Source organism: Aegilops tauschii, chromosome 2, assembly GCF_002575655.3.
Source record: "Aegilops tauschii subsp. strangulata cultivar AL8/78 chromosome 2, Aet v6.0, whole genome shotgun sequence".
NCBI lineage: Eukaryota > Viridiplantae > Streptophyta > Magnoliopsida > Poales > Poaceae > Aegilops > Aegilops tauschii.
In genome coordinates, this window is record NC_053036.3 from 487591886 (window position 1) to 487604687 (window position 12802).

A 12802-nucleotide genomic window follows, 5' to 3' on the forward strand; every position below is an offset into this window, starting at 1 on the left:
TGCTCCGTTCTAATCCAAAGCCAGTATGTAGATTCCAGGAAGCTGCACGGGACGATCTTTTCTACATTATGCCCCGTCATAGCTTAGCCCTATTAAATAGGAAGTGTCCAAACTGGATTGAGATAGATTGAAAATAGGAAGTTTGTGGAAGTACAAGAGAGAGAAAGAGTGTTTTGTACTATATGTTCCATAGCTCTTCTTTTCCTTGCTTGAACTATTGAGCTGGATCCTGATATCCATATAATTCCTCACAAAACACCCCCATTTACATGGCTGACCAACGAAAAAAATAGCGCGCTACAAAATATAGCGAGCCCCTTCTCAAAATGCTACACAAGTTATAGCGTGCTATATTTTAAAATAGCGTTTGCACAAAATGCTAAATATATCCACAAATAAAGTATTTCAGTACCTTAAGACACCATCGTAGAGAGACATAATCTAGCCAGATAGGAATCACAAATTTTAAACTGAATGTCAAACTATAGTCAATCTATTTAACATATATTAACTCTGAACACTGAGCACTTAGCCTATATCTACCGTGCAATAACCACAAAATAAACCTGTGCTTCCCTATTTTTCTGATATTTTTTATCATTTGAACGTTATAACGTTACACGCTACAACGTTATAACGCCCTGTAGCGCGCTAATTACGTGAATAGCGCCATAGCGGCTGAATTTGCTAAAATATAGCGTTTCCTTCTGAATACGCTATAACGGCGCTATAGCGTCGTTATAGCGTGCTATTTTTTTCGTTGTGGCTGACCCTAGCATGACGATTTGTGCAGCCCTGCAGCCTGTGTGTGGCTTCATCAATAACACAGGGGCGCCGGCAGCTACTGCAAGACGTTTCTCATCTTTCGTTTGCATCAAGCGCAACCGAAGAGCCCTTACGAAAGCCATTGAAGACCTACAAGCTGTAGAGAAGGTGGTTCAAGAACAAGTTAGCGTTGAAACCAACCAGCTCAACAAGTGCGATCCTCGAGTCGAATTATGGCTGAGCAGAGTTGATGGAGTCCTCGTTCCAATTGATGCCATCGAACAAGAGTGTGACCAACTCATGCAATACTCTTGCTTCTGTAGCTCTTCCCTAAGCCTTGGGAAACGCTATCGTCTTGGCAAGCGTGTTCTTGAGATTCTGGAGGATCTTCGTGGGCTAATTGAGGAAGGGAATCAATTCAAGGTATTCGGAAGCAAGCCTTTGCCAGCTTTGGTTGAGGATCAACCAAGGATAGAAGCCCTTGGCATCAAGCCTGTGCTGAAGAATCTCTGGGAATTTTTCAACAGCGGCAATGTGGGCATCATTGGAATTTGGGGTCCAGGAGGGGTTGGGAAAACAACCCTCCTCAACACCTTCAACAATGAACTCAAGGAGTGGGGCACCGATTACCAGGTACATAACTATGATACGTTGCCTAGATGAACATTTAGATGAGATTTGTTATATGCTTCCAGAGAAACTTAAAATGAACACAATAAGAAAAGTTAATGGACGCCCTTGAGTCTATTTCTTTACAGTAGATTGGAATTAACATAAAACCTTCCATTTAAAATATTTTTGACTAAACTTCAAGTACAAGTGTACAAATCGAGCTTTTGTCCAGAAGTGCGTGTGCATTTGCTATAAAACACTACAACATCAAATTTCTCAGTTCACTAATTATGTGCATACATCTAACCACTTAAAGATACACTGCAGTTTCATCTGATGGATATTATATATTTCTCCAAATATTTCGCAACCAAGATAAATAACTTATTTTCATTTCTCTATATATGCATTAGTTATAATTTGTATGGTTTTCGTAGAAATAAAAGGTAGTATCGATCCTTTGTTTAGTGGCATTAATTAGATAAAAGGAAGAAAATTTTCAGAGTAATTTGAATTTAAACACGTGTTCTGAAAATATTGAATGTATACAGCAAAAAATACGAAGTGAAAAAAAAACACCCTTTTTCCAGAACCCCACATATTTAACTATGTTCTTCTTTCCCAGAAATTTGGATTAGTGTACATTCTCTGATATCACAGAGTCAAAAATTCACAATGTTTTACCTTGCCTGGCTGCATTTCTCGCGTGCATATTTCTGAAGTTACTATTAGTTAATTGAATAAAGGATAGAACTGCTTCCCTTGCTCAGATAGATTGGAATCAACAAAAGCAGAACATCTCCCTTGCTCATATTAGTATGTCCCAGTTATTTTGTTAATAAGTGGACTTTTACATCAGTCCGGCAATGAACAAGAAAAATATGAGTGAACATTCTCTCACAATGTGAACAGGAATGAGAGCATAAGCACGTCACCAGGCAACCTATCAATTTGATTTGATTTTTGGAGCGTTTAGCAGTCATAGAATGATTAACTTACCTATACTCCCACTGCAACAAATTTTATTTACCTACACTTGATAAATTATTCACAAGTCAGAAGATTGACTGCATGCGGATCCACAACTTATTTTTTTTCATACATGTTTACTGGATCCTTACATTTCTACTGATTCAAATTGACTTCGTTAGGTGGTAATCATGATTGAAGTGTCCAACTCTGGAAATCTAAATATAGCAGCCATCCAGCGCATGATTACAGACCGCCTTGGCTTGCCTTGGAATGACATAGAGACAGTGCAAACTCGTGCCAGATTCTTGGCAAAAGCACTGGGAAGAAAGAAATTTATCATTTTACTGGATGATGTCCGGAACAAATTCAAATTAGAAGATGTCGGGATCCCAACCCCAGATTCTGAAATCAAAAGCAAGTTGATTCTTACCTCACGTGATGAGGATGTTTGCTATCAAATGGGAGCATACCAGAGTTTGATCAAGATGGAGTACCTAGAGAAGGAGTCAGCGTGGGAGCTCTTCCAAAACAATTTGAGCACTAATGCCATTGCAGCCATTGAGTCTCCTGCCCCTAATGTTGTACGAGAGCATGCTGAAGCAATTGTCCAGAGCTGTGGTGGTTTGCCACTTGCACTCAAGGTAATAGGGAGGGCCGTTGCTGGACTAACAGAACCCGAGGATTGGAGCCTGGCGGTGCAAGCAACCAAGGATGACATAAAGGACTTGCATGGAGTACCAGAAATGTTCCATAAATTGAAATACAGTTACGATAAGTTGATCAAGCAACAACAACGGTGTTTCCTGTACTGCACCCTTTTTCCAGAATATGGTTCAATCAGAAAAGATAAGCTTGTGGAGTACTGGATGGCAGATGGGTTGATACCTCAGGACCCCAAGAAAGGCCATCGTATAATCCGTAGCCTGTTGTCAGCATGCTTGTTAGAGAGTTGCAAATCTGACTCTTCGGAGGTCAAAATGCACCACATTATTCGCCATCTGGGGATTTCCCTTGCAGTGCGGGAAAATATTATTGTGAAGGCTGGAATGAGTTTGGAGAGGGCTCCATCAGAGAGAGAGTGGCAAGCAGCAAGAAGGATATCACTCATGTTTAATGACATAAGGGACCTTTGTATCTCACATGAGTGCAGGAATCTAGTAACTTTGCTAGTTCAGCATAATCCTAATTTGGAAAGGCTCAGTCCAACAATCTTCAAATTCATGCCTTCCTTGAGGGTCCTTGATCTTTCACACACCAGCATCACAACTCTTCCACCCTGTGAAACATTGTCCAAGCTTAAGTATCTCAATTTGTCCCACACATGCATTGAGAGGCTTCCTGAGGAGTTTTGGGTGCTCAAAGAACTAACCCATTTAGATTTAAGGGTTACCAAGGCCCTTAAAGAGACATTTGACAATTGTTCCAAGCTACACAAGCTAAGGGTCCTAAACCTCTTCCGAAGCAACTATGGGATTCGTGATGTTAATGATCTGAACATTGATTCCCTAAAGGAACTTGAGTTCCTTGGTATCACAATTTATGCTGAGGATGTGTTAAAGAAGTTGACCAAGACACATCCGCTGGCAAAGTCGACACAGCGCCTTAGCCTCAAACACTGCGATCAAATGCAGTCGATCCAAATATCAGACTTCACACATATGGTGCAACTTGGAGAGCTCTATGTTGAATCATGTCCTGACTTGAAACAGCTTATTGCTGACTCTGACAAGCGAAGATCTTGTCTGCAAGTGCTTACCCTTGCTGAACTTCCTGCTCTAGAAACAGTTCTTATTGGATCTTCGCCTCATCACTTTCGGAACCTCCTAGAAATTACAATCTCCCACTGCCAAAAATTGCACGATGTTACCTGGGTTCTGAAGCTGGAGGCACTTGAGAAGCTTTCTATCTATCACTGTCATGAATTAGAGCAAGTTGTTGAAGAAACAACTGATGAGGTGGAAAGCAAGAGTTCGGGAATTGAACAGGGCAGTACTCAGAGATGCAGGAGAAAAAATGGTTTCTCTGAAGAACAAGAGATACATGGTATGGTAGATGACGCATGGAATGAATATGCCAAATATTACCAGATTATGACCAAGAGTGGGCGGATCAATGGAACAGAGCACCAGGTAGACTTCCCAAAACTGAGATCATTGGTACTGACTGACCTACCAAAGCTGAGAAGGGTATGCATCCCAAGAGACTTTCCTTGTCTTGAAAGTATCAGGGTGGAGGACTGCCCGAATCTGAAAACAATTCCATTGGGTCAGACATATGATTGCCAGAGACTAAATAGGATTTGTGGATCATATGCCTGGTGGGAAAAGCTAGAATGGGGTGGCAAGGACATAATGGAGAGCAAGTATTTCATTCCCATCCAAGACAAAGACTAGCACAATCACGGCAACATGATGAAACAACATGCATTGCTGATATATTATGTTTACCTCAGAGTATGATGAATGTTCTGCATTACCTTCAATTTCATCTGCCACACTCAAGCATAAGCAACAATATTTGCTTCCTCAATCAACCTCTGGGGCGGCCTAGGATCCCTCCTAGGCCTGTGAAGATCCTCTGCAATAGGTGCATCATGAACAGCAATGATGTCAATCTATGTATATATTAATTACATTTATACGTTCAGGTTCATAAATAAGTGGCTTTGTATTAACCTATCTGTATTATATTATGTTCATGATGTAAATACCAGTCTATTAGTTCCATCTATTAATTACACTTATACTATCGTTCAGATTCACAAACAAGTGACTGTTGTACAAGCCTATCTGTATTCTGTACATACAAACCAAACTGTATAAAGCTATATATTGTGCACAGATTGTATTTTCACAGAGCATATCCTTTAAATGCCTACGCCCAAATAGCAATACAGTTAGCTCATACCTGATTGACTTCCCTTCGATGGTCACGCTTATAGCATACCAGAGGGACCAACTCTGCAGCTGCACTTGCTTAGTTTGCCATGCAACACCTCCCAAGGAAGCAACGAAATATCAGTCTCCAGATTCCACCATATATTCTTTCAAACAAAAAGTCACAAGGCTCAAAGCTAACCCGGCTTCAAGAAGATGATTGCTATATCCTATATGCGTAGCAAAACAGGTCAAAGCGTGCAACGGTACAAAGATCACAAACACGATGGATGACTCCCTGCCGTTGAGAACATCAAGTGTCCGCTCACGCATTTCATCGAACACCATACACCCGCAGACATGGCGGAGATCAGTTCTTTCTCCTGGAAGCCCTCCGCCGGTACAGCCCAGAAACCCTGAATACTCATGCAGGCCCCATCTGACCAAAGGTCGCTCTCTCGTTGGGCTTGCACTGGGCAGCAACCTGCCGACCAGGCAAAGTGCATTGCTGCTCCGGGTAGGCCTGCGGAGAGGCAGTCATTGAAGCACGTCGAACCTTGGTTAATCGTGAATAGTACTGGCTCATTCCGTGCGCGGAAAGGCACTGGATGGCACTCACGGCGAGCCTGCGATGGTGTGCCTACGGCTCTTCCCCGTTCTTCCCCGCCTCCGGCCTCCCGTCTGGAAGGCGACAAAGGAGGGAAGGTCACCTAGCTTTTCTTTTATTTTTTGATTGAGAACAGAGAAGGTCACCGAACCAGCCGGACCTCGCGAGGAAAGTTGTGGGCTGAATCCTGGCAGCCCGTGTAGGCAACCGAGGGCCGACGTTACCCCAATACCGAACAGCCGGGCCGTCGTGGTTTGCTGGAAAAAAGTACTGCGGCCGTTGGGAACTTTTATCCGCGGTGTCCCCTGCCGACGGCAACTTTTGTCATCCATCCATCCATGGTCCACCTCCGAATTTCTAACCGCAACTCCGACGTCCAGCCACCAGATAAAAACCAGCTTCACCGCCGCCCGCCGGCCGAAATTCCCATATGGACCACTACCAAGCGTTCCAGAGCCCCGCGAGTGGAGAAGCCAAGGTAAGCTCCCAGGACGCGCGCTCCCCAGCTCGGCGCCGCACGCAACGTGTTCGATGGATTGACTCTTCCACACGCAGTCTCACCGCGAACGCAGCCGTTGCTTCGCTTGCGATCTCGGCGCTCCTCTTCCCGAAACAACGAGGAAACAGGACCGCGGGGAGAAGTTTTCGCCCCCCGCACTCGGTTTCGGCTGGAAGAGTATGCCATCCACAAGTTTCCTTCTCGAATGATGACTTCTTCGTGCCTCCCATTACCCAGCTGCGCGTTCATATTTTCTCCAGACATGTCAGTCGCCATCAGCAGAATAGTTGCCGTGCCTTCGCCGTACATTCTCGCCGTGCTGCCCGGTTTGACCAGGGGACCGCGTGGCGTCTCGCCGTTGCATTGGGTTGTTCTTTATAAGCTTTACCTTTTCCCCCATATTGGCATCTTCCATGCCTACCCCTCCTGGCTGCCACTTGAAAATCGTTGATCCCAATGGCTGACGCGATCAGCGCCGCCGGTTCTTGCCTGCAGCCCCTCTGCGAATGCCTGGATGGCACAGGCATGCTGGACGCGGCGGCCCGGGAGGTCGCCTCGTTCCTTCACCTCAAATCCAACTGGTCCGATCTCGACAAGGCCAAGAAGCTACTGCTGGCTGTCGAGACGACGGTGAGGGCGCGAGTCACCGCAGAGGTGGACAAGCTGAACATCTGTGACCCTCAGGTGCAGGTCTGGCTGAGGCGTGTTGAAGAGCTACAACTGGATGCCATCGACGAGGACTACAGCCAGTTAAGGAAGTATTCTTGCCTCGGCCAGTGCACCATCCATGCTCACTGGCGTGCATCGATCGGCAGGCGTGTTCTTGAGGCTCTAGATGAGGCAAATAAACTTATTGAAGAAGGGAGGCGGTTCAAGAAATTTGGATTCAAGCCCCTTCCCAAGATTGTTGATCCATTGCCTCAGATCAAGACGTTTGGTTTGGAGACCATGCTGAGTCAGCTCTATGATCTGTTTGAGAAGGGCGACTCGAACATAATTGGTGTGTGGGGTCAAGGAGGTGTTGGCAAGACGACGCTTCTACATGTTTTCAACAATGATCTTGAAAAGAAGGCCCATGATTATCAGGTATGTTGCTTTCTCCAAGACTGCAATTTATCCCTTGGAGCACATGTGTAGCTGTACATTAATATTGCTATTTAACTTAAGAGAATACTTATCTCAGTGACCATGCTTATATTTGTAACAATAAAAAAGGGCAGCCCGGTGCATGTAGCTCCCGCTTGGGTCCGGGGAAGGGTCTGGCCGCTTTGGGTCTATAGTACGCAGCCTTTCCCTACATTTCTGCAAGAGGCTATTTCCAGGACTCGAACCCGTGACCACAACTTTACCGCTGTGCCAAGGCTTCCCTTCTTATATTTGTAACAATACTCAAAGAAATTTTATGTATAAGCAGAAAAGAGAAAATTTGTGCAGCCATGGATTTTAGAGAAGGCAGCAAGTTTCATTGTAGACAGCTACACAGTGCACTGAAGTAGTTAAGTCTGAAGTAATGTTGATGTTCTTGTACAGGCAAAATTTGACATGGTCTTCACACGGAGAGACACTTACCGTTCAGCATGAGAATTTGACTAGTTCATAGATATTATAGGTGCACATTAACCAGTAGATATGGGCATGAAAAATGCATTGTTATTTGATGCAATTAGTGTGTGTCATTTGCTGTTTTCCACAAGATCTTAAAAGGTTGTTCTTCTAAGCATATTTTACGTAAACCAAGTAAATGTGCATAAAATGCAGCCACGTAAATTGGTATTGTTGCCTTTTTGTGTAAAAAAAATTGACACATGCATCTCTTTTTTGGCACATCTTTCCTTGACTCTGTCTCGTCGTTTCTACTTTTCAGTTATATTTCTATTCATATTTAAAGTTACCTTCTAGCTATAATTCATGTTCCCATTTTCCTTAATTTGCGTGTGCCAGGTTGTTATCTTTATTGAAGTATCCAATTCAGAGGCGCTGAACACAGTGGAGATACAACAGACTATCTCTGAAAGGCTCAACTTGCCATGGAATGATGCAGAGCCAATTGCCAAACGGGCCAGATTCTTGATAAAGGCACTTGGTAGGAAAAGATTTGTAATCCTGCTTGATGATGTAAGGAAGAAATTCTGTCTGGAGGATGTTGGTATCCCAACTCCAGATATCAACAGTCAGAGCAAGCTGATCCTCACATCACGTTACCGAGAAGTATGCTTCCAGATGAATGCACAAAGAAGCTTGATTGAGATGCAGATTTTGGGTAATGATGCTTCATGGGAACTGTTCTTGAGCAAGCTGAGCACGGAAACTAGTGCAGCAGTTGAACCCCTTGGTTCCCAGAGTGCTACTAGAGAGCACGCTATGAAAATAGCCCAAAGTTGTGGAGGCTTACCACTTGCACTCAATGTCATTGGGACTGCTGTGGCAGGCTTGGAAGAGGGAGAGTGGCAATCAGCTGCGGATGCAATTGCTACCAATATGGACAATATTGATGGTGTGGATGAAATGTTTGGTCGGTTGAAGTACAGCTTTGACAGGCTCACACCCACTCAACAACAGTGTTTCCTATACTGCACACTTTTTCCAGAATATGGATCCATTAGTAAAGAGCAACTTATTGGTTATTGGTTAGCTGAAGGTTTGCTATTAAATGATTCTGAAAAGGGTTATCAGATAATCCGCAGTCTTGTTTCAGCTTGCTTGTTGCAGGTCAGTGGCTCAATGTCTTCAAAGGTAAAAATGCACCATGTAATTAGGCAACTGGGGCTATGGTTGGTCAACAAGTCAGATACAAAGTTTCTTGTTCAACCAGGGATGGCCTTGGATAATGCTCCATCAGCTGAAGAATGGAATGAAGCTACAAGGATCTCCATCATGTCTAATAACATCACCGAGCTTTCTTTCTCACCAAAGTGCAAAAATGTCACCACTCTGTTGATGCAGAACAACCCAAATTTGAACAAGATGAGCTATGGATTTTTCAGAACTATGTCATCCTTGAAAGTTCTGGATCTTTCTCATACTGCAATAACATCACTTCCAGAATGTGATGCATTGGTTGCACTGGAGCATCTGAATTTGTCTCACACACACATTATGAGATTACCTGAGCGCCTATGGTTACTGAAAGAGTTGAGGCATTTGGATCTGAGTGTGACTGTTGCACTTGAAGATACCATGAACAACTGCTCAAAGTTGCACAAGTTGAAAGTGCTCAATCTCTTCCGCAGCCACTATGGTATCCGTGATGTTGACAACCTGAATCTGGATTCTCTGAAGGAACTACTGTTCCTTGGAATCACTATTTATGCAGAGGATGTGCTAAAGAAATTGAACATGCCTCGTCCTTTGGCAAAGTCAACACATCGCTTAAACTTGAAGTATTGTGCAGAGATGCAATCAATCAAAATCTCTGACCTCAGCCACATGGAGCACCTTGAGGAGTTGTATGTTGAATCATGCTATGACCTGAACACAGTGGTTGCTGATGCTGAGCTTACAACTTCACAGTTGCAGTTCCTGACCCTGTCAGTTCTTCCCTCGTTGGAAAGTGTCCTTGTTGCACCAATGTCCCATAATTTTCAGTACATCCGCAAATTGATCATTTCACACTGCCCCAAGTTGTCGAACATCACATGGGTCCGAAGGCTTCAGCTTCTTGAGAGGCTTGTCATATCTCATTGTGATGGGGTGCTCGAAATTGTTGAAGATGAGGAGCAGTATGGAGAACAAATGAAAATGCAGGATCATGCTTCATATGAACAAGAAGAGCATGCTATGGTAGAAACTTCACGGAATGACACAGGGCAGAGTGACTTCCCAAAGTTGAGATTGATCGTATTGACGGGACTTAAGAAGCTGAGAAGTATTTGTAAAGCAAGAGAATTCCCATGCCTTGAGACCCTTCGGGTGGAGGATTGCCCAAATCTGAGAAGCATCCCGCTAAGCTGCACGCATAACTATTGGAAACTGAAGCAGATATGTGGTTCAGTTGAATGGTGGGAGAAACTGCAGTGGGAAAATAGGAAGGAGGTGGCATGTCTGGACAGCAAGTACTTCATTCCAATCTGACACAACCCCAATTTCAATGGCTTTTGCATGGCACGCAGGTGGCTTAGTTCTGTCTTCAGTCTTCACACAAATAAGAGGTCTCCTCTTAAATTGTTTAAAATTTGTATATGTGACAGGCATAGCTTCTGTACATTGTTAGTATTGTATTCATGTATAGAATATGATATACTCTGTAATTTTCTGGTATTGCATTCGTGTAATATGAATTGTTCATTTAAATCATAGTCCAATAAGGCTCTGTGACTTTCTGTCCTATCAATTGTGCAGTACCTCCACAAAAAAGTTTCAGGGCATTATTAACTCAGTTACATGTAATTACACCTTCTCAAGATTTACAGGCCAAACCTTGCTCTGGCATGAACATCAGGCATGGCATTGGATGCACCACTTTGTTACAATAGAGTGATTGACTGATGTGATGATATCAGGAGAAATGTTTCACTGATGGGATTGTACCCGAAGTAAAAGATGCCTTGAACATTTCTAGTATGTACAGGTACCTTTCTAGATTCTCTTTCCCGATGCTTTATTTTGTACTTTAGCTATAAGCCCTTGAGTGCTCACTACATTTAGAATATCACTAATAGATTCACTGAGAAGGCTTGTGAAGTGCCTCCGAAAGGGAAAGGCATTGGGATTGGCAAATGATCTGAGTTCTAGTAGCAGAAGCAAACACTACAACAGGCTGCTATTTCTTATCTGGTAGGGGTATCTCCTGCCTCTTGCTAGAATAAGGTACTGCATTATCCCAATTTCCGTTCCTGCTCTGTTTTGAATTCAGAAACAGCATACTTTATAATTTTACTTAGTATAGTCGAACAATGTGTTATTTCATTATTTTTCCAAAAGAACATTTGTCAGAAACAGCCAGCGATTGTCTTTTAGCAGAAATAGCTCGGTCAACTCCATAGATATGTTGTATGTTCTATATGGTGTTTGCAAAATCCTGTCATCGGGAGATCTGCATCTGTTCTCAGTAGTTTTCTCATTGTTGGTCATACCTCGCACACAATGTTCATCCTTCTGCTGGCAGCAAAGGAGAAGCAAGGAGTACAAGTCTGCCAAGTGCCTCATTTCAAAAGTTCTATTCTACGACGTAGAACTATGTTCCCTCTCAACCTCTCATGGTAGAAGCATAGCAGCTAGTATTTTTCATGCATTTCCAATGTAAACTGCATGGGGCAAATCAATGCACGTTCTGAAAATTTTGATATTCCAAGTAGGAATGACAACCAACCACCATAGCCTTGCAGAAGATCACATACTCGCTGACAGATATAAATATGTTTTCCTGTAAATATTATGAATGGTGAAAATATTATGAATTGGTATTTAATATCAGCCAGCTAAGCTGTGTCCACATGATTTGAGTCGAGGTCTGAAAATGACAACAATTTCGGACATTGTTAAACGGAGGATTAGGCAATGATAGAGCCAGGTCAGACAATGATTCGTCAGCAGTTTTAGATATTGTTAAACGGAGGATTAGGCAGAGTGGCAGACCACTTGCAAGACCAAGTTGTGAGAGAAGACTGAAGGGATGTACGCAGTACCTAGCTAGTAATGAAGATGGAATACATTATGACAGCAACTTGAGAAGGGATACGCGGTACCTACTTCCAGTATCTCCAGTAGATCATCACTAAATTATGGTTGGAGTAAAATATGTACATCACTAAAAAGAGATTTTTTTTTTCATCACCAAAAATCTTCAACTCTAACAGATGATGTAAAAAATGTGTTGCAAAATAAATCACGGTTTGTGTTCTTGTGAGTGCCCTATTTTACATTATCAGTTGGAACACTTGGACACTTGGTGATGTAAAAATAACACTTCACTATGCAAAATTTGCTTCAGCCGCGCGGTCCCCTGGTGATGTAAAATATGCTCTAGAGCATCAAGTGATGCAAATGCCCTATTTACATCTAGAGCAAAGCTGTAATAAAAATATTTGCATCTACTCCCTCTGTTCCTATATATAAGTCTTTGTAGAGATTTCATTATGGACCACATACAGATGTATATAGATGCATTTTAACATGTAGATTCACTCATTTTGCTCCGTACACTAGTAGAAAACAGGGCTTAGGTCACAGGGCAGTTTTCACATTAGCCCCGGTTCAGTCACGAACCGGGACTAATGTGAGCATTGGTCCCGGTTCGTGAGCCCAGGGGGCCGGCCGGGGCCTCGTGGGCATTGGTCCGGGTTCGTATGGACCCTTTGGTCCCGGTTGGTGGTACAAACCGGGACCAATGGGCCACGCTCCTGGCCCACCACCCTTTAGTCCCGGTTCATACCACAAACCGGGACTAAAGTGCTGGTCCTAGTTGCGGCCAGTGTTTAGTCCCACCTCGCCAACCGAAGGGCGCTCACACCAGTTTATAAGCCCGTCCCTCTA

General features: G+C 43.3%; 2 protein-coding genes across 2 annotated transcripts; both read left to right on the forward strand.

Moving 5' to 3' along the window:
- The first annotated feature begins 710 nt into the window (after nt 1-710).
- On the forward strand, nt 711-5001 carry LOC109759233 (disease resistance protein RPS2). The gene is made up of 2 exons (XM_020318057.4): nt 711-1398; nt 2529-5001. The coding sequence occupies exons 1-2, from the start codon at nt 778-780 to the stop codon at nt 4740-4742; spliced, it is 2835 nt and encodes a 944-aa protein (XP_020173646.1). The 5' UTR covers nt 711-777; the 3' UTR covers nt 4743-5001.
- Nucleotides 5002-6148: 1147 nt separating this feature from the next.
- On the forward strand, nt 6149-10655 carry LOC109759225 (disease resistance protein RPS2). Its single transcript, XM_020318049.4, has 2 exons — nt 6149-7417; nt 8273-10655. Exons 1-2 carry the CDS (start codon nt 6788-6790, stop codon nt 10400-10402), a joined length of 2760 nt encoding a protein of 919 aa, XP_020173638.1. The 5' UTR covers nt 6149-6787; the 3' UTR covers nt 10403-10655.
- The last annotated feature ends 2147 nt before the right edge of the window (nt 10656-12802 follow it).

Excerpts from the sequence above, each read along its gene's own strand:
- LOC109759233 (XM_020318057.4), top strand. The coding sequence starts at position 778 with ATGACGATTTGTGCAGCCCTGCAGCCTGTGTGTGGCTTCATCAATAAC. Across the intron at positions 1,399-2,528 it reads AGTGGGGCACCGATTACCAG|GTGGTAATCATGATTGAAGT; the intron begins GTACATAACTAT and ends TGACTTCGTTAG.
- LOC109759225 (XM_020318049.4), top strand. The coding sequence starts at position 6,788 with ATGGCTGACGCGATCAGCGCCGCCGGTTCTTGCCTGCAGCCCCTCTGC. Across the intron at positions 7,418-8,272 it reads AGAAGGCCCATGATTATCAG|GTTGTTATCTTTATTGAAGT; the intron begins GTATGTTGCTTT and ends TGCGTGTGCCAG.